This window comes from Aulonocara sp. 'chitande type north' Nkhata Bay, linkage group LG17 (assembly GCF_057382095.1).
Source record: "Aulonocara sp. 'chitande type north' Nkhata Bay isolate Kocher_YH1m ecotype deep benthic linkage group LG17, A_spYH_male_GT1.1, whole genome shotgun sequence".
In the NCBI taxonomy this organism is placed as follows: Eukaryota; Metazoa; Chordata; class Actinopteri; order Cichliformes; family Cichlidae; genus Aulonocara; species Aulonocara sp. 'chitande type north' Nkhata Bay.
This window is the reverse complement of record NC_141360.1, coordinates 38,891,865-38,912,230: the sequence shown is the minus strand read 5'-3', so window position 1 is coordinate 38,912,230 and position 20,366 is coordinate 38,891,865. Positions and strand designations below refer to the sequence as shown.

Sequence of the window (20,366 nt, the reverse complement as noted above, 5' to 3'; positions counted from 1 at the left end):
TATATAGTGAGTTCATTCTCTTCCTTACTTTCTCTTGACACTGGAGATGGTAAATTAAAATGAAAAATGAAAGAGACTTTGGGTGCCAACAAGCCATTTCAAAACTCCTCTGTGTGCATGGAGACAAATGATCTGTAGACTTAGCTTTGCCTGGGAGATGTCAATGAAATTACTCAGCAACATCTTCCATTAGCTGCTTTAAATGCCACTTAAACGCTTATGCTTACGGACTTAAGAGGAAGGCAGTTTGACCTGTTAGTGAGGATACAAAAAAGGAGGCCCTGATATCGACAAAGAGGCTTCTTAATTGGATGTTTAAATCCAGCACTTGATACAAGGAGAGCAACAGTGGCCTGAAATTTGGCCCTCCAGACACACATGGACACACGACACAAAGGAAAAATCGATATTTTATACAACAACCCTAACTCTTTTACTTAGATACATTAATTTTCAGTTTGAACAAGTTTGAATAAAAGTTTCCATCTCTCTGTCTTCATCTTCCACTAGATGCCCCAGTTCTGTTTGTTCCAGTTTAGCATCAGTTATATCATCGATCCTGGGTTCGGAGAGGCTTCCTACGGTGTTCAAACGACGCGTTTCTTTCCTCGGCCGAGTTTGAGAAATTCAAACAGTTACTTTATCTCCTCTGTGAAGCTGTGCTGAGTAAAACTAACTACGTTACTTTCGTTTGTACCACAGCAGCTGACTTATTGTTGATCCTGCCAACAGGTTATGAAGGAGCAAAACTACAGCAAACAAAAGAAGCAGGTGGAGATAGAAAACAAAACGAAACAAAAGCTCCAGAGATGTTTCTGGACGCTCAAACTGTCCTGAAGACTCCATGAAGTGCAGCACTCTCAGTTGGCTCGAGGCAAGTCAGCCCACCTTCTAAAACCAGCAGTGGCGACTCTCAGCTGCAGCACAGCTGCTCTGACACCAGCAGGGTGTCGTAGCCGTAGATCTCCAGAAGGTGGAGCAGGAAGAGCCTGTCTCCGTGCGGATCCAGGCCCATGGCCCTCACGCTCTCCTGGGTTACGGTGGGGTCGGGGCTTCCTGCCACCTCGCTCAGCGTCTGGAAAATCCTGTTGTTCTGTTCCAGGAAAAACCTCGGGTAGACCAGGCAGACAAGGCAGACGAGTCAGTCACTGAAATCTGTTCAATCTGTTCTTTTTTCCTCCACTATTCATAACAGTAACTGTGGAGAAATCACAAAATCAGCACAAAACGACCCTCTGTGACACGTAATAGCTACCATGAGGATAATAAAGCAGGCTCACTGCCTGTTCACTGTTCTTTCTCTACAATCTTCATAAGATAGAGCCGTGTCTGCTCCGAGTACTGTAGTTAGTCACTAGACCGATTAAATAAACTGCTCTGTACTCACAGAATAAAGAGATCCTCTTCACTGGACACACAGTCTCCATTCTCCTCCTGGGAGTACAGCAGCATCTGTCTGCACACACACACAATTTACAGAGGTTCTCATAAGACAAAGTCATCCCAGCGTGCACACATGCAGCTGCTAGCAGTAAAACGAAGGCCAGGCTAGCAGCCCTGTGAGGCTGTATGTAGGCTTAACATGCTAACCCCACCAGCCAGCAGGTCCGAACCACCAACATTAGCACGACTAAATGTATAGAGTTAAATCATAACGCTACAGCTGCAAACTGTTTCTCCTGGGTTATCATGTTAACTTTTGCTACATGTAAGTACAGTAGGGGCAGCAGTGGGTCAGTTCTGTGAGCAAAAATGCCGTACGGAGGTCAGAGGTCAGAGGAGAATGTCCAGACTGCTCTGAGCTTACTCAAATACCTGCTGGGCCCAACCAAAGTATGCAGAAGAGCCTCTCTGTGCACACAATTCATTGAACCTTGAAGCAGATCGGCTCCAGCAGCAGAAGACCGCACCGATAGTCACTCCTGTCAGCTTAATGAAGGTATGCCATGAAAAACTAAGGCCGTTCTGAAGCTAAAAGCGTACTAGCAAGATTTACCAAGTGAAGAAGAATATTTGTAAAAAAAAAAAAAAACCAAAACAAAACTCAAACTTTTGAGCCTGTTAATGTTTTAAAAAGCAGACTTTAGCCTACCTCTGCTCGGTGAGCTTACGATACTTTTCCCTGTCGGCTGTGCTGAGGCGGAGCAGCGGCTTCAGGCCGTCTCTGTAGGTCTTTACATTCTGGTTATCTACGTACACGTCGTACAGATCCTTCTTCTCCTCAAAGATCTTCTCAGTGGTGCCTAAACATACAAACATGCAGAATCCCTCAAATTTAAGAACATGCTCAGCTCTCCTGGTTACACATCAGCCCGATGAGTCTGTTTTTTAGTGAGGCTTTTTGTTTTTAACAAACGTCAACTTATTTTGAGCATCTACTTACACGCGACATAGGAAAGCTCGTTCTCCAGGGCGCTGATATCAGCCACATTAACGTAGAAGAAGGGCCGGAACTCGGGCACGGCCACGCCCACCCCGGGGATAGAGATGTTTGCCAGGCAACAGCAGCAGTACACTGACGGGGTGGAGGGAGAAATTAGAGAAATGATGCACGAGTGTGGGGGAGACCGAGAGGAGCAGAGCAGGTAATGTGCGCGTGATGTGTGGGCTAACAAAAGCTGCTACAGCTGGAAAGGAACTGTTTGTCCTGTGATGTGAAATCCCCACACCGTGACAGCTTAGTAAACAACAAAGATTTAATTGGCTGATTCTGTTTTTTAAGGACTTGATTAACATTTCCGGAAAGAAACATTTTTCACTACCTTGCTGAGGACCAGATGACAAGCAATAACAGGGAAGTCAACCTTCATCCAGATGTTTCTCACCTCTGTAGCAGACCACACCCACGGGTGGAGGAGAGAAGATGAGGATGCGTCGGCGGAGAAGAGCCAGTTTCCACAGTACCATGATCTGCTCCCCGAAGAAGCGGATGAAGTGGGACATGCAGCCGGCCGGGTGGGTGATCTGCTCCAAATGTATCCAAGTGAAGAAATATGCATTACTGAAGAACAAATAATCATTTAAGCTGTTTTAGGAATAAAATGGTCCATCCCACCTTCATCTCAGGATGCATGCTGTGGTTGATTGCTGCACTCCAAGCATTGGCTGGTAACGCAGTGACAACAGCGTCTCCACTAGGGGGCAGAAGTGCTCTCTTGTCCTCATAGAAGGCCTCAAGGTGAGAGTAGTGGCCCGGGGACTGAAGCTGGAGCCTAGAGAAAGGTAACAATGGCATCCAAAAAAAAGAAAGAGGTAAAAAAAAACAAAAAAACAGCGGGTTATTAAAAAGAAATGCAGATACCATATGATCAGTTTAACAGACACCGTCTCAAATCAGTTCACTGCTCTGTGTCTGCACAGATGGTGCTGCTCAGGCCATCAGCTAATTAAGTTAAAACGCAAACACTGTTCATCAGAGCGAGCCGTGATTTCAAAATAAAATGTGGAACACATAACTCTCGCTCATTAGTGCAGCGGTGTTGTTAAACCAAATGATCATCTGCAGGGTTTTGTTACACAAATGAATTTCTGTATGGCCCTTAAATCATGCTTTAATGTGGCTCAAATTCCCATCAATATGCGGTGGACTGGACGTCAGTCTGAGGGAAAGAAAATGCTACCAAGAAGTCTCAATAACTAACTTAAAGCTGCCAAATGAAAGCTATTCACATTTTTTTCAGGACTTACTTTCCAAGTAGTATCAACCTTAGTCTAGCACATCAGGATAAATAGAGCCCAACCGGATTTTTGGAAGCCTGATACTGATACCAATATTTGGTGATTTAAAAGTCTGATATCTTGATATTTCAGACAATATCTTTTTCTTTCACACATGAAAGAAATAAAAGCTATCTAAAAAAAACGTGTTATGTTCAGTGATTTATTAAATTGTTTACCCTGCTCAGATCAGCTGATTATTTAATTTGTAGTGTTGTTGGTGGCAGGAACCTCTGTAAAATGAAGTCACTGCAGAAATGCTAAAATCTGTAATCCCTCAACTGGTAACTTTATCGTGCACTCATCTGGTCTGCATCAGCTAGCTGGTGTTATCTGATAACTTAGCACCTGCCTCAGCTGCAGCAGCCAAAATGATAATGCTGACGTTTACCAGGGGTCGTGGGTAAAGTTAGGGCAACTGCATCCATCTTTTATATACAGTCTATGAGTTTCATTGAGTTTTCACTGATAAACTAGATTGGAACAGCAATGTAATATATTCAGTTTTAACATTAATAAACTGCATTAAACTCTTACTCTGTGCTGCCAAAGCTACCATTCTGTCAAAAAAGGGGGAAAGTCACGCTAGCTCATTAATTTTTTTCCCAATATGCAGCTTACTCCTCATGGATTTGAGCTAAACTTTAAGTTGATCATGTTTCTTAACTCCTGAACCTCAGAAATGATTTAATATTGTCTTTATTTCAAATTTTATTTCTTCCAAATTAGAAACTAAAATTACCAAATGCTCCTTTTTGGCCTGATAAATCTTTTTTGTTATTGTTGTTGTAAACCTACTGTGGATCCATTTTCTGTGACTCAACTAGTAAAACAGTAGTTTCAGCAATGAATCTTATTAAAGGCCTCAAAGGTTCATCACACAGGGTAAGTACTTATCAAGTAGCTGTTTGTGCTTAATCTCAAATCAAGGTAGAATTCTAGTCGCTCTGGCTCCACTGTCGGGTTTTACTACAAGATAAAGGGTCACATTTATCACCTGTAAATGTTTTTAATGTGTTTTGTGTTGCAGTGGGAGTTGCTTAGAGTTTTCAGGCTGCAGTTACTCTATGCCAAGACACAATTTCATTCATCACACCTTTCTTTTTTTAGCTTTTCCCTGCAAAACTAATGAGTTCCACAAGCTGCGAGTGCAAAGAGAAAACAAATAACAGAACATGTTTAAAAAAGCAGCGAGATCGAGCGAGCGAGGGGGGAAACTCTTCGCAAATTGCTAAATATCTTAATTGCCTTGTGACCAGCAAGAGAGGCCATTATGTAAGAAACAGACGACTACAATGGCAGCCAGCAGATGGGGAATGTGGTGTGAGCTATGTTGGAATTGGTGAGTAAAGAGCATGACCGCTGCATGACTGGAGGCCAGGAGAGGCCAGGGTGTAGGAACTGTGGAAAGAGGAAGAGAGGACTGTCAGGGAAAGCAGGGAGAAAGAGAGTCCGAGAACAGAGGGAGACGTGTTCGAGGAGCTGCTGAGGAGGAAGTGTGGCACGGCTTGGGATGAGGCACTGGAGTAAAAGGGCCTGTGCACACCACTAGTAACAATAAAGGGAAGTGAAGTGTTGTCTGGAGGAATGTGCTTCTTTTCAGAGAAAACAGGAAGCATGGAAAGTGCGAGCTGTTGCTGTAAGCAAGCCGGTGTCTTCTGTTGCATGTAGAGCTCTCACTTATTTGTATAGAAGAGATCGAGCGATTCTGAGCGGTGGAAGTAAAACGGCGCCGCCGGCTCCTCCACGTTGTCCTTAACCCCAAACTGCTCCCTGTGCAGCTGCTCGACAGCAAACACACCAGTCTGCACCAGGTGTGTCTGTGTGCTAAGGGTGTTCCCACTAGCCAAGTTTGCACACCCACATCAGGCAGAAATTTCTTATGATTACATCTTTTCAGACTTGTTTCAGCACAGAAAGGAAACATGGACACTGAATGCTCACTGTTAAGCTACTGATTTTTTTTTTGGTGATTAATGAAATAATGATATACAGAAATGATCGTTTAGCCTTTAGTCTCAGTGTCACTGCTCTTCTGCAGCTCCTTACCAAAACTGCACTGTGTGATAACAATGAGAGGTGAACTATAGGCGATAAGACTGTACGGGATACACTGGTGCAGATCACATGACAGAGGATCAACAAGGAAGCCTGGTTCTGTGCCAATTTAGTCTTTGTGCACGTGGACTCAGGGTATCTCTGTTCAGAGCATGTTGCACGGCACTCTGCACAACTGCACAGATTAACAGTGAAGAGAGGTGAAAATTAGCACTTCATTGCTGCCAAGCACAAGATTCCATTCCACATACCAAAAATAGCTGTAGAGACACTGATGTTGTCTCTTTGTAGGACACTTAGTGATAATCTTTTTAAACCGTTTGTTATTCTAGTGAGCAAAACTCACTCAGAATTGGCCAAAATCTGCCATTTTCTTAATGCTACATTTGGTTGTGAATAATCATACTGACCCAGGGTGAGTCTAATCTCTAATAAAGACACAATATAACACTAAACATTTATCGATCAATGAATAACTCATTGCAGTTTGTTCAAAGTGGAAGATTTGCTGAATTTATGACTTCTCACTATCTTATCGATTGATCTCAGCACTGAGAGAAACACTGACTTGAAACATGGACATTTAAACATCTGATCTGAGATCAGGACATACTTATTCTCTGGGAGAAGACATGTGGTCTGATCAAAACCTTCTTCTGATATATTTATCCTTTCATTTATCTGGATTATTAACAAGTGACCAAAAAGAACCTACAGTACTGCGTACTCATTTCTTTATAGTTTTTTTAATAGAACAGCTGGTAATAGGTGCAGGAATTTATTGTAACATCCAATCATAACAGGAAATACTTTATATAATACAAATTCTTGATTTAAAGTTAATATTTGGTATGCCCACCTTTATTCTTTAGCCTGAACTCTCTAAGTTAAGCTTTCTTATCATTTGTTTGATTAGTCATCTGGAATTTGAAAATGTTGACACTGACCTTGAGGACATGACTTTCAGATTCCGTTTGTCTGCTGCATTTAGTTTTTAGCCCTGTCACTTCTTCTCCTATCCTTCACTTATCCAGTTTCCCCAGATTTTTTTAAGGACGCATTGCACACAGTGCCATGATATGCCAAATTTTCAGCTAATGACCCTTTGTGATTGACTTAGTTTGCAAACTTATTTCAAGCTTATCTTTGGCATTTTTGTAGATTCAACAAAAAAAAAAAGTGAACAAAATATGTGTTATGTGACGTGCTGCTGATAACAAAAGTATCTGAAGATGGGTGTTATGCTTAGACAAAACTCTGGTTATTCTGTTTAGATAGTTGAGTAATTAAAAGTGTCAAGTGGCTTAAAAACATTCCCCTGAAACGGATGGGCACAGGGACTAAAAATGAGTTAAAAAGCAGTGAAACTCCAAAGGAAATGTGTTGAAAGACCTTCAGAAACCCTGCAGAACTATTGTTTAAGCAGACATTAAAAAATTACAAGTCTGGCTATTAGGAAGAAAAAAAACAGAGGGGGGGGGGGGGTCAAGACTTTTAATCAACACTGCATTCAGTCACTACAGGTAATTACATGTTGTGTACAAGTAACATTAATTGAGGTGTACCACAGGGTTCTATTTTAGGTCCTTTTAAATTTTCAAACCAGTTTTCTTAGAGTTCAACTTGAACAGTCGACTAAAACGAAGGTCAACTCTTTTTCATTATAAACAAAAAGTCACTCACTCACTGGCCTTAAACCAGTTCAAAATAGGCATCACATCACATAACTCCAATTTCCACTGTCTTTGAAAAAGTTTCCTTTGCATTTTGTGTCCGTTCGGTAGGGGTTTTATATTTCTCTCAACTGTAGCTTGATGTTCATCTTATTTTGTTGCCATTACTGTTTTTGAAGTATTCTCTATTCAAAATATTATGAAAGCTAGAAAAATACATGCACACTCCTACCAAAGAAAGGGGATAGGTGCCGGGCCAAAAACAGATAGGAAAACAGCCCCCCCTCCCCACCCCCTGCTTGCACACTGCAGGGATAATTACATTGTTAATTCATGTGCACTTTGGGTAAACTTCTGTTGCTTTTAAACATGCAATATAAATAAGAGTGACCCACAATTCCCAAAAATATGCTATTTTCTTTACTAAAAAACTAAACAGTACACTCAGTTGGTTGGTCTAAATGTTTCGTTGATAGAAAGTCATAGATCTTGATGAGCAGAGCTCTCCATTGTACAAGCTCAGTGCTCTTACCTGACCTGGTGCTCCAGGAAGCTCATGTAGCGGTAGAGCAGGGTGTAGGAGGGAGACAGGATCCCAACCGACTTCATCCTGGCCCCCCTCTCCACCGTGCTCTCCACTGCCATGTTGGCAAAGCAGGCGAGGCCAAAGTAGCAGCCCTTACGGAAGTAGCTGTGGAAAGAGGGGAGAGGGACACAGATGAGGCCGTGAGTCATGAAAAAGCAAAGATGCTGCCAGATGGCTGTTCCTTTTTTTTTTTTTTGTCAGGCAACACTTTCCTCGGCTCTGTCCTGCCAGGATGAGGACATGGGGGTGCATCCTAATACTTAAAATTAGCGACTCGGCTGTGTAAGAGTGTAAGAGACACAGATACTGATCCTTACATGAAGTCTGTGCTGACTCGGTGGGAGCCGCTGGCAATGGCTTTGAACTCCACTCCATCCAGGTCCATGTCTTTGGGCAGACACCACTCCAGCATGTTTCCTATCACACCCAAACAGCACAGAGACAATAATAATGATAAAACTTGAATAAATGGATATAGGCTGATACAGGAACAGACAGTGTGTTTTCAGGAGTCCAACTATATTCCCTGGAATTCATTACTTGTTGGTTGACGCAGCTGAGCAAATATGAGCTGACAGGAGCTGAGAAACCGAAGGTGACTCAGCCAGTGTGCCTTTCAATCTCATCATGAGATCTCTGCGTAAGAGTTTCTGCTGAAATATGAGCTGATCAGTGCTTAATATGAAGTTGCTGGTGTCTGTCATCCACGAAGAAAAGATGCTTTACCGACAGCTGGTAGTGACTTCAAGTGTTTAACTTTGACTCTCATGCAGTGCTAGGTGTATGGACCAGATGTTACTCATGGGTCTTGCTAAGAATGGAAAGTCAAAGTAATTTTACAAACATCTGGTTTTGCTTTGATCTATGATCTATGGGTGTGGATGCACAACTAACATCCGGGAGGAATTATCCTAAAATCCAAATTTTGTCTAAACATTCTCACAGCATCCTACAGCATTATTATAGGTGGAATAACAAAATCCCTGTACACTGAGCCTGGGTGTGCCTGAGGTTTGTTCCTGTTAAAAGGGAGTTTTTCCTTCCCACTGTTGCCAAGTGCTTGCTCATAGGGGGTCGTCTGAGTGCCTAAAGCTGCTATAAAGCAGCTTGAGACACCTGTTGCAGTAATTTGATGCTATATGACTAAAATTGAATTATATTGAATTCTGTCTAGGACCTGGTGCACCTTAGGACACTTACACTTTCCAGGAACACATTTGCCCAAATAACGCATCCACATACCAGATACAAATACGAGAGAAGTTACTCAGCAATGAAAACCACGAACACTTGCCCACAACGACAATACAGCGATTCTGTGATGCTCAATATATTGCATGATAATCTAAATCAAATTTCATAAGCATATTTGCGATAAACTGCTTTATTTACTAACATGAGCACATATGAGCTCAGGGACTGAACCTTCAAGTACAAACTAATGATGATTTTTTTTTCATGTGTCCATCTGCCTCTGTGTTATTATGTTTCATTTCGATGTAAGGAATGAGTCATAAAACGGCGCTTCATCTCGTATCTGACATCAAATGCTGTGTATCAGAAAACAACCTTGATGAAGAACTCGTGTTATATAACTTCAGTTCAGTGCCTTTTCTAAAAAAACATTATAAAGTATTAAAATTAGATATTTGCAGAGTACCACAAGATCCAGAGGACACATATATTTCTATAACTTAAGGAGGAGAAATATATGTATTTATTCACCATGTTGTTTGTCTGTATACGTGTTATTATTTTCCAATTATAATGGTATATCAGTTCAAGTAATTAGCTCTACTTTGCTGTTCCTCACTGTCTGCCATTTTTCCATTATTAACCTTTTTATCCAGTACAAATTTTTTCACTTCAGTTCCCTTCGCTCTCATTCATCTGATAAGTGCTGCCAATGGGAGTCACGCCGAAGTGAGTCTGCCCACATAGCAAGCAGGTCTGGCCCGGATCTGGTATCAAGCCGGCACTGCTGGCTGACTTCTGGCATGATAAGACGTATGTGGTGGATCAATCTCTGGCTCCTCTAGTCTGCATGTCAAGAGTATGAATGTAGTCAGGAAGAACTCAGTTTAGAGAAAGTGTGTGATTGGGTAAATGTGGCATGTTGTATAGAGCACTTTGAGTAATCAGGGAGACTAGAAGCACTATATAAGAATCAGTCCATTCATTGTGTGAACAGAGTTTTGTCATGTTACTTTTGCACTGTTTTGCATGTTCTGGCACATGTTGTTTTTACATGGCTTGATTAAGGTACACATTAGGCTGACATCTGGGACCAGAGCTGAAACTATTCTGAGCCGGCACAGGGCCAGCAGCAGTGTGTCTACAACTGGCCCGTGGCTGCACACAACTTAGACATGGCCCACATACCACAAAGAATGACGGCCCTTTGGTGACCCAGATCAGGTTTACCAAAGTAGTCCACATATGGGCCAGCACAGGACCACCAGTTTGTCTGCAACTGGCCTTGTGCTGGCCCATGTGTGGGCCCCATCTGTCAAACCAGATCTGGGCCACCAAAGGGCCGTCATTCTTCGCAGTATGTGGGCCATGTGTAAGCACACTGTGTGGGGCCAGATCCGGGCCATACCAGGTGGTAGGTCAAACCAGCATGGGGAATCCTTTAGTTTCACTGGTGTAGTGTATAGATAGCTGTGTCACAAGAAAATATATATACACATCGATATTCTAACAATGTTACAGTAATGTGCATAGAAGCTTTAAGAAAGAAATCATGGTAAATAATCATAATAACTCCCCCAGTAACTTTGCTTTGTTTGATATGTGATGAATAATGAATAACACTCAAAATATGAGTAATGACAAAAATAAATATATTCACTGTAAGTAACTGTATATGTATGTGTAAATAATTTCATCTTACAAATAATGATTTTGATTATTTCATATAAAAATGTCTGTGAAGGTTCTCAGTCATCCAGGTCATCATAGTCTAAGGAGCTTGCAAAGAAAAGCGTCTGGACTTCTTTAAGTTGTTTGAAGACGTTTCACCTCTCATCCGAGAAGCTTCTTCAGTTCTAAGGTCAAATGGTGGGGAGTCCCAGATTTAAACCTAGTGGGAGAATATCTCCCCACAGAGGGATAAAAGGACCCCCTGATGATCCTCTAATCGCCTGAACCAAGGTGTGAAACTGGGTGTGGGTCCCAATCAGTGGTGCATGCTGTACAGTGCAGCGAGGAATGCCCAGACCTCTACATTGGAGAGACCAAACAGCCACTTCACAAGCGCATGGCACAACACAGAAGAGCCACCTCCACAGGACAAGACTCAGCAGTCCATCTGCATCTTAAGGATAAAGGACACTCTTTCGAGGATGCCAATGTTCACATTTTGGACAGAGAGGACAGATGGTTTGAAAAAGGAGTGAAAGAAGCCATCTATGTCCAGTGTGAGCGACCATCTTTGAACAGAGACGGTGGTTTACGACACCAACTCTCTGCCATCTATAATCCAGTTTTGAGATCCCTCCCCAGATGCCTTAACGCCCACTCACATCCTGGGCCATCTGACCTCAGGAATTCGCATGATAAGGTGGGGCCAGGTTTCACAATGAACACACCCGAAACCCTGGCTGATTGGGACCCACACCCAGTTTCACACCTTGGCTCAGGCGATTAGAGGATCATCAGGGGGTCCTTTTGTCCCTCTGTGGGGGGATACTCCCACTAGGTTTAAATCTGGGACTCCCCACCATTTGACCTTAGAACTGAAGAAGCTTCTCGGATGAGAGGTGAAACGTCTTCAAGCAACTTAAAGAAGTCCAGACGCTTTTCTTTGCAAGCTCCTTTGACTTCATATAAAAATATTTGCCATTATATTATGTTGTGACAACTCTACCATTATAAGACACTATACTTCTATATTGATGCATCCTTCCTTTATAAACATATCTGGGTGGCGTTCGACTTAGAAGGGCACTGATGTTTCTAAGTGGTGGTTAAAGAAGAATTTGTCCAATGTGCCGCTGCTCGTTTGATCTGGTTTTCTTTTAAAATCCTACAAATGAACATCTTTTGTGTCATCCTGTTTTTATCATACCACAGACTAGACTCCTTAACAGAATGATGTAACTGGAAATTATATTGTGGAGATAAAAATGTATTATCACGTGGTTCCAGCAATAAGCAAGCATGTGGGATCGGGTCATGAGTGGCCTGGAAGTCCACGGTAACACTGATGAGTGGGAACTGGGAACTGATTCAGCTTCAGCTTATCTGGTAGCTTGCTGGTTTCTAATTGAGGTCTTTCAGTGAAGCCCCTGTAACACAGGTACTTATGATTCTTTTCGTCAAATCTAGAAAATAAAACTGCTCATCACACCATGCTCCTGGTCTTCACTCAACCAGACACCGCAAAATCATAAAGTGGCCAGCTCCACCCTGTAGGGAATATCCTGCACTGCATGCCTCCAAAGCATCATCATGAAGCCTTAAATCCAGTGAATCGTAACCTGATCTCCTGCCTCCTAAGTAACTGTTTCATAGTGGGTTCGCCCCTGTCTTTAACATATCTGTCATTAAAAATGTATGGCTCTACTGTGCATAAAGCACCAGCTGATTGATTTTCTACCACAGCACTCTTCCTGACATTTTGTCATGGCTTATTCTGCCACTAGGCTTGCAGAAGATGTCGTGCCTTTAGATAATGTCTCCAAACTACTGTTGCAGGTCAGAAAAAGCCACACCTGTGGTGGTCTGCAGACTTGGTCATTCTGAGCGTCAGACACAACAGCTGCATCTGTTTATTCTGACCTGTCTATAAGCTGATCATTGCCCTTCTTTTAAAGCCTGCCTGTATTTGTTTTTATAAGGTTAAATAAATTCCATATAAGTACATTTGATGTCCCACCTGATCTGGTATTGAATGTAACCACAAACACCGACACTATCTGGTCCTTTTCCTCCCATTTCACCATCCTGTCTTCTAGCGACACCTCTCTCGGTCCTGTATCCGAGAGATGCTCCTCCTTGTCGGGTGGCAGCGCTTCGTCTGTACCCGCCAGATCGCTGGAGGTCGCGGGCGGGGCGCTGCAGCCGTCTGCGTTGGAGACAGACCTGCTGGCAATGGGACCCCCTGGTCCGCTGCTCCACCCAAACCCGGGCGCGGAGCATCCTAAGGCACGGCTGTTGGAGGGACTCGACAGTCGTTCCTTCGTCGGAGAAGTACCTCCGGTCTTCTCCGCGGACGGAACCTCTTCCCAGTCTAGCAAAGGGGCTCGGTCCGACCGCTCCACCATCCTGGCGGTCCCGCCTCAGTCTCACCGCGGATTTGTAAATGATGTCTCAGCCGACAGTGACCAGGTCCATTCGTGGATAACTAGAACTCAGAGCAATTTCTTCACAGCGAAGTTACTCCTAATTCATAACGGCTATTCATAACGGCTGCATCTCGTTTTAAATAAACATTACGTATTAGCAGCTTGAAAGCCTAGCTTTAAAATCTTTCCAGTATCTGGTGATCATAAATTTGATGCTGTTCAGAGAGGGCAACTCCTTCGTCTAATGCGAGTTGCGTTCAAAACTCTTCGCAATTTTATTTGTCACATTCCCTTGGCTGAGACTGGCTTCAAAACAGTTAGGAACGCGACTGCTTTTTGTCTTCTTGAATGTAGCCTGCGCTTTAACGTCTTCTTTTCGCGTGCCGCACTTTCGATCACTACGATTATATTTTTATAAAGCAGCGTAGCCAATACGACACATTTTATAGTAATATTTTTTTTTATAAACGGTCAAATTATTAATTTATTAGCCAGAGTTACTGAAGTTTGCTCCATTTGTCGCGATTTCTTTATTTTATATTTTATTAGCGCTTTTGTGTGTGACGAATGTTGCTAAGCAAACTCCAAGCGACAAGTTGGTGACGTCGTTCAGCGACACGTCAACCACACGGAAGAAGATCCGCATCCTGTGAAATCTGGCACTTTAGTGTGGAAATAAGGACCCTGGCTTTATCAAAATGGGTGAGTATTTTCACAATTGCTCAGCAAAACGTGATTTTGTGTAGTTACATGTAATCTTCGTGTGTATTAATGATTATATCCCGGTATATCCCTGTTTGTTTGTTTAATTTAATGTGCGAGTGTAGCCAGTTAGCTTGCCTGCCAAAATTAGCAACTTACAGTGAATATGTTTTGCTCTTTATTAACAGCATGTTGTTAATATTCCCCGACCAAACATTTCTGTTGTAATTAAAACATGAACATACTGGCATTGATCATGAATGATGACATGCATTTTATTTTCTGCTAATACCAAAACTCCATAACACTGTGTGTAGCTAAGCTAACTGCAGTTTGCCTGGTTGACAGTGACAGTAAATCGGTTAGTAGCTTCCATGGAAATCAGGAAGAGAGTAAAGAACTACAAGCCTAAATGTATTCGGCATATTCGCCTTTTTGGTCACTTCTGCTTGTCAAATCAAATCAATTTTATATTTATAACACCGAATCACAACAACAGTTGTCTCAAGGCGCTTACGATAAATTAAAACCAATAGAAATTGCTTTTATTTTATAATTTACACAGCTTTTTAACTTTGGTGGGAAAAATCATAAATTATATACATTTTCATAAAGATTTTAAGAACTGAAGCAGTGGAATCTCTCGCACAGGGCATCATACATTTTCACCTACTTAAAAGTGAAAAGCAAAGACTTGCGTCCATTGTTGGGGGCTGTATAGTATTTGGTATTCTGTACCTGTTTGGTCATTTATGGTTGTGATAAAAAGGCATGATTTTATCTGTCCAATTATGTCTTTGCGTTAAAGCATCTGCAGCTAAGCTCCCACGTGTTCAGTATACCTACAGTATGTAGTATGTGTGTGTATTATCATTAATACACTCTGCAATTAATCTCGGGCTTTGCTAACTGCTAGCTTGGTCTCTGTCGATGAAGATTTTTATTTTGGCCGGTGTTGTGCCAAAAAGTGATCGTCTGTCAAAAAATGATTAAATAACATTACAATTAGATAAATAACTATGTTAAACATATGTCAAATTTATCCATAGCCATGAGTGAAGTTAAGTTACAAGGGAGAAGCTGCAATCACTTTCTGGCAAAGTGATTTTTATATATCCTTTATTTACCCAGTTAAAAACTATCATTGACATTGAAATTGTCTCCTTTAAGAAGGATATGGATAAAGGGGTAGGAGAAATTGCAACAAATATAACATAAAATTTGTATAAAGATATTTGAAGTGGCTAAAAAGGTCTGGATCGGTTATAATGTGGGTACAATGTCACAAAGTCATAAAGATACTTTCGAGTTAATTTCTCTGTTTTTCATAAAACCCCATATAAATCCTGTTGACTACAATCTTTTAACCAATGCAAGCAGAGACATTACACATTTAAAAAAAACACATAAACATCGGAAATGACTTTTTGGCGCAACACCAGCACTCTGTCAATGTTAAAAAAGAAAAAGCAATACTACCCCTAAAAATCCAAGGGAACTAGGTGTTTGATGAAAAGTAAATATTTCTGCACATTCATCCTTTTTTCTCACTACTCCTTTCTTTTTCTTCTTCTTCAGGTGGTTTCTTCTCTAGTCTCTTCTCTGGCCTGTTTGGCACCAGGGAGATGAGGATTTTGATCCTGGGTTTGGACGGTGCCGGGAAAACCACAATTCTGTACAGACTGCAGGTTGGAGAGGTGGTGACCACAATTCCCAGTACGTATTTGTTTTGTCTGTATCTCGATTGCACATTTAGTGGCTCCATAGTGTAGGGGTTAACGTATTCACCTTAGAGATTCTAGACTGATATCAAGAGGGGAGTCAAACCCAGCTTCAAGGGAGTCACAAGCTAGTGTTCTCCTGTGGTATTCCCAAGCCTGGGAGGCATCCATCATTAAATCTGCCATATACAATGTGGGTCTCCATGTATAGATTTGCTATAGTGAAGCCTTTGAAAAAAGGGAGCAGCTGAATGTCTTTATGCCTTCATTTTCCTGCTGTGTCAAGTTCAACTTTAAATTTTCACACTCGTGTGCCTGACGTTCAGGAGCTCCAAACTCCTGCTGTTTTTCTGCTTCGAGAAATATTTGTATAAGCAATACCACACCCCCTCCCCTCCTCCCACATTCCAGTAATTCAAAGTGAAAAAAAGCTACCGATATTGTTATTGTGAAGAAAAATGCTGCAGTGCCTGTTCCACCTGTACCCGTATGAGACATGCTCCACCAGCGCGGTGCTGATGCAGAGCCTGTTCTGCCTTGGTGTCTTTTGAAAGCCAGCCAATATTTTGACAGGTTTGCCAATGATTTGTACATGGCATTACTTGCACAAGTAGCTTTGATATCCATGTGAGATGAATCATGCAGCAAAGAACTGTGCCACTGACTTTGGGCCCAGCAATTATGTGGTACGCTGTGCTGGTGGAAATACATAAACCGTTTTATGATTGGTCACCTCTACTGTGATTTTGGAACAGTGGTGAGATATTATAGGTGGATTTAACTGTTACATGAAGTGCCTCCCTGTAGGGCTGACACAAACGATTATTTTGATAGTCGACTAGTCACCGATTATTTTTGCGATTAGTCGACTAATCAGATCATGCATCCATTGGACGGAAAATGTACAGCTTATTGCACCAGCAGCATCTGCTCTTATATAACTATCATTAGCTTACAGCTTTAAGTGTTTCATTTGTACGTGCTTTGTCTTTAGGGGCCACCGCATATATTTATATATAAACATATAAATAAAACCACTTTTTTTTTTTTACATTAGTAATTCCTTTTGTGCATAATTTTATATTGTTGTTAATAATAAATTAATTAAAGCAACAAAACAACCTGAAGAGCCGGTTCGGAGCCGAAAGAGCCGGTTCTCTAAAAAGAGCCGGAAATCCCATCACTACTGAGCAGGGCCGCGCTATGAATTCTGGGACACTGCTTCTTCTTCTTCTTCGGGGTTTAACGGGAGCTGGCATCCTTGTACGTGCAGTGCTGCCATCTTCTGTTTCAGTCCGTTATTACACTCTTAAATCCTGCTACTTATTCCTGCGTCTTTTGTGATCTTACAAAGCTTCAAACGACGCGTCGACTATTAAATCAGTCGTCGACGATTTTAATAGTCGACGTAATCGTGACTAGTCGACTACCTCCCTGCTAAGATAACCCAGCATCTCCAGCACAGATGACCTGATCCACAGCCAGATAAAATTAGTGCATTTGGCAAAGAATGGCCTGACTGATTTCCATGGCTCAGGTTTTATGTTGGCGAATGATAAGAAAATGTAATGTGGTTCAGTGAGAGAAAAAGAGAGAACCAGTGTAATTCGTGTAATATGCCTTTAATCAGCTGCCAGACAGTGGGAGTTATCAGAGTTTGACACATCAAAGGCCAGCGAGCCGAGCAAACTAACGAAGCACTCTGACCCCAAACATCCCTTCTGTGAGAAACCTGTTTTATGCAATCACAGCGGATTTGACTTGGCATCATGTCAGATGACATGGAAGCTACTGTAAGTAGATATGAATACAGGTTTGGGGTTTTTTTGTTGCAATTTTTGCACATTGCACTTTATGTAGTCCTGTGTTGATTGTCTGTTATATGTAGCACCGTGGTCTTGTCTTGGAGGAATGTTGTCTTGTTTCACTGTGTACTGCACATGGCTGGAGTGACAATAAAGCCTCTTGACTTGACTTGAGTTGAGTTGTGGCTGGGACAGAAAAGGTTTAAATGTATTGCTATGGAGACAGAGGTGTCTGTATAAACCAATCGAGAGCAACACCATAAATATCCAAAAATGTTCAGCTGACCTCGAGACTGGTTTTAATCAGATTTTGGTTAATTTAGTTTTAAGAACTCAAACTATCTTCTGTGTGTGAAGTTCACTTCACAGGTTGTTTACATTTTTAGTAGTTCTTAATCACAGTTCCACCCAAACTTCCCTCAAAGCCATGTTGCGTCAGTGAGTGAGAATCTTTTTATTTCTTTTTTTGTAAGATACCTGACTTATTTAGCTGTTATTTAAAGATAAGGGTATTTTGTTGTTTCCCATAACAAACAGGAAACCGTTGGATAAAACATTACAATAAAAACCCTTTAATACACCTGAAGTGATTGGAGCTACTCAGCTGCTTTCACATATTTCTTTTCCTAAATAAAGTGTTTTAATATTGAGCCTTATTTGTCTTTCTATGTCATCTTTAAACTGCACCACAAATATCTTTGCAGTATGCATTTTCTCCTCATCTCGTTATTATAGTGCATAACTTGATTATATGAATAATATTTTCTTTTGTCGGCAGCAATTGGTTTCAACGTTGAGACGGTCACGTACAAGAACCTGAAGTTCCAGGTGTGGGATCTGGGAGGACAGACGAGTATCAGGTAGGTGGTGCTGTGAAAATGCAAGAAAACAGCCTCCTGTGGATTTGTTAAGAGTAGAGAATTGAGGCCTGCGTGTGTTTCTAACTGGAGATTTACATTTTTCTTTTCATTTGAATAAGCAAAACAATTTCATCTTTGGTTGAGACCATACACAGATTACTGCTGTAAGAAGCTGGTGTGTTCTTAGCTCGCCATCATTCATTTTCATTATTTTCTCAGTGTTTTCACCTTCCAAGTGTTTGGTATCTTTGCCTTCATCTTTATTTTTGGATTGTTGCACTCAGTCTCCACCTCTCACTCGCTCTTTGATGGAGTTCCTTCCTCTCATCCTACCTGTCTCCAGTTTATCAGCATTTCTATTTAATTTTCTGCTTCACAGGCCCTACTGGCGCTGTTATTACTCAAACACAGACGCAGTCATCTACGTCGTCGACAGCAGTGACCGTGACAGGATGGGCATCTCGAAGTCTGAACTGGTTGCTATGTTGGAGGTAAGTGTGCTAACTGTCAGCTAGCAGGTGATAATGAACCCAGCAGCTGGAGCTGTAAACGGCTTCCGTCATTTGTTTCCGTTTGTCTGATAATGTGCAGCAGCTGCTTATTGAAAGTTGGAACAAAAAGGTCCACTTTTCACGCTGGAGTTTTGTGACCATGTCTTGTTCAGGAAGAGGAGCTGAAGAAGGCGATCCTTGTGGTGTTTGCAAACAAACAGGACATGGATCAGGCCATGACACCGACCGAGGTGGCCAACGCCCTGGGCCTGCCTGCCCTTAAAGACAGAAAATGGCAGATCTTTAAGACTTCAGCCACCAAAGGCACAGGGCTGGACGAGGCTATGGAGTGGTAGGCTGCTAATCACACAGAGCAATGAGACTAATGGAAGGATATCATTTACGTGTTCTCCTCTGAACTCGGTTTACTCTCACTGCTTGCAGGTTGGTGGATTCCCTGAAGAGTCGGCAGTAAAAGGCTGGCACCTGTTCTGTCAGAAGTCTTGTAATGGACTGCTCCCCATTTCCCTTTTTACATTGGACAGGTGATTGCACTCCTACCCTTCCCCATCACCTTCCCTACATTTGACCCATCTGAAGCCTTTGGCCGAGTCCTCCCCATGCCAAACGCCTCTGAAGCCTGGGACCGAGCAGCAGAGGCTGCAGTAACATGTGGACTGGACACAGACAAATGAAGGTTTGGGAGAACTGTAAGACTGCAGCAATGGATGAGCAACAGTTTAAATGTGGTGTCAACATTTTCCTATATCTTGGCAACACAAAGTGACAGCTGATAACTGTGACATATATAAATAAATGTTGCTAATTTTATTAATACATTTACGGTAGTTTTGAAGTCATCATGGATTAAAAATATTCATTCAGCTTCAGTTTTAAATCCTCTTGAAGGATGCTTTGCAGCCAGACAGCATTTACCATGTGACGAGCACTACAGTCACTGAAAAGATCCAGCAAATATCCACCAGGAGGCAGCGTTTGACCATTAAAGGCACAAACATTACAAGACCCGACAGTCCTGCTCCTGAGAGGGTGAACGTCCACCTCAGTGCAGAATGTTTATAGTACACTGGACTCGCATTGATTTTCCATTCCTCGTTGAAAACAACATTCACTAAATCGCAAAAAAATTATTTTGACTCAGAATGTGGAAGAACACGTTTCTTTGTATCAGCCATCGTCTAGCCAAGTGTTACTGCAGCCTGACCATTTTTTGTACTATATAGCAGGCAGATGGTTTGTCACCAGTTTCTATTTTTCCTTCTGTTGATTTGTTTTAAATAATTTAGGGGTTACGTTTTTGGGTGCAGCTTTGGCATATTAGTCTTTCAGCTACTGAACACTAACTGTATGCTCAAAGTTTTATGGTTGTATCTGCTTGTACAGTGAAACTTATTCTCAGTAAAGTTTGCTTTCAGTGATTGTATCAGCACTGAGACTTGTT

The 20,366-nt window shown here is 41.9% G+C and overlaps 2 protein-coding genes across 2 annotated transcripts; one reads left to right on the top strand and one right to left on the bottom strand.

Moving 5' to 3' along the window:
- Nucleotides 1–406: 406 nt before the first annotated feature.
- On the bottom strand, nucleotides 407–13,805 carry LOC147310573 (DENN domain-containing protein 11-like). The gene is made up of 9 exons (XM_086268799.1): nucleotides 12,917–13,805; nucleotides 8,352–8,451; nucleotides 7,981–8,139; nucleotides 3,056–3,212; nucleotides 2,826–2,964; nucleotides 2,384–2,515; nucleotides 2,093–2,243; nucleotides 1,388–1,456; nucleotides 407–1,109 (listed from the first exon to the last, which is right to left on the bottom strand). The coding sequence occupies exons 1-9, from the start codon at nucleotides 13,302–13,304 to the stop codon at nucleotides 914–916; spliced, it is 1,491 nt and encodes a 496-aa protein (XP_086124925.1). The 5' UTR covers nucleotides 13,305–13,805; the 3' UTR covers nucleotides 407–913.
- Nucleotides 13,204–20,354, top strand: arl1 (ADP-ribosylation factor-like 1). Its single transcript, XM_086268800.1, has 6 exons — nucleotides 13,204–14,027; nucleotides 15,606–15,743; nucleotides 18,332–18,413; nucleotides 18,793–18,904; nucleotides 19,078–19,256; nucleotides 19,349–20,354. Exons 1-6 carry the CDS (start codon nucleotides 14,024–14,026, stop codon nucleotides 19,377–19,379), a joined length of 546 nt encoding a protein of 181 aa, XP_086124926.1. The 5' UTR covers nucleotides 13,204–14,023; the 3' UTR covers nucleotides 19,380–20,354.
- The last annotated feature ends 12 nt before the right edge of the window (nucleotides 20,355–20,366 follow it).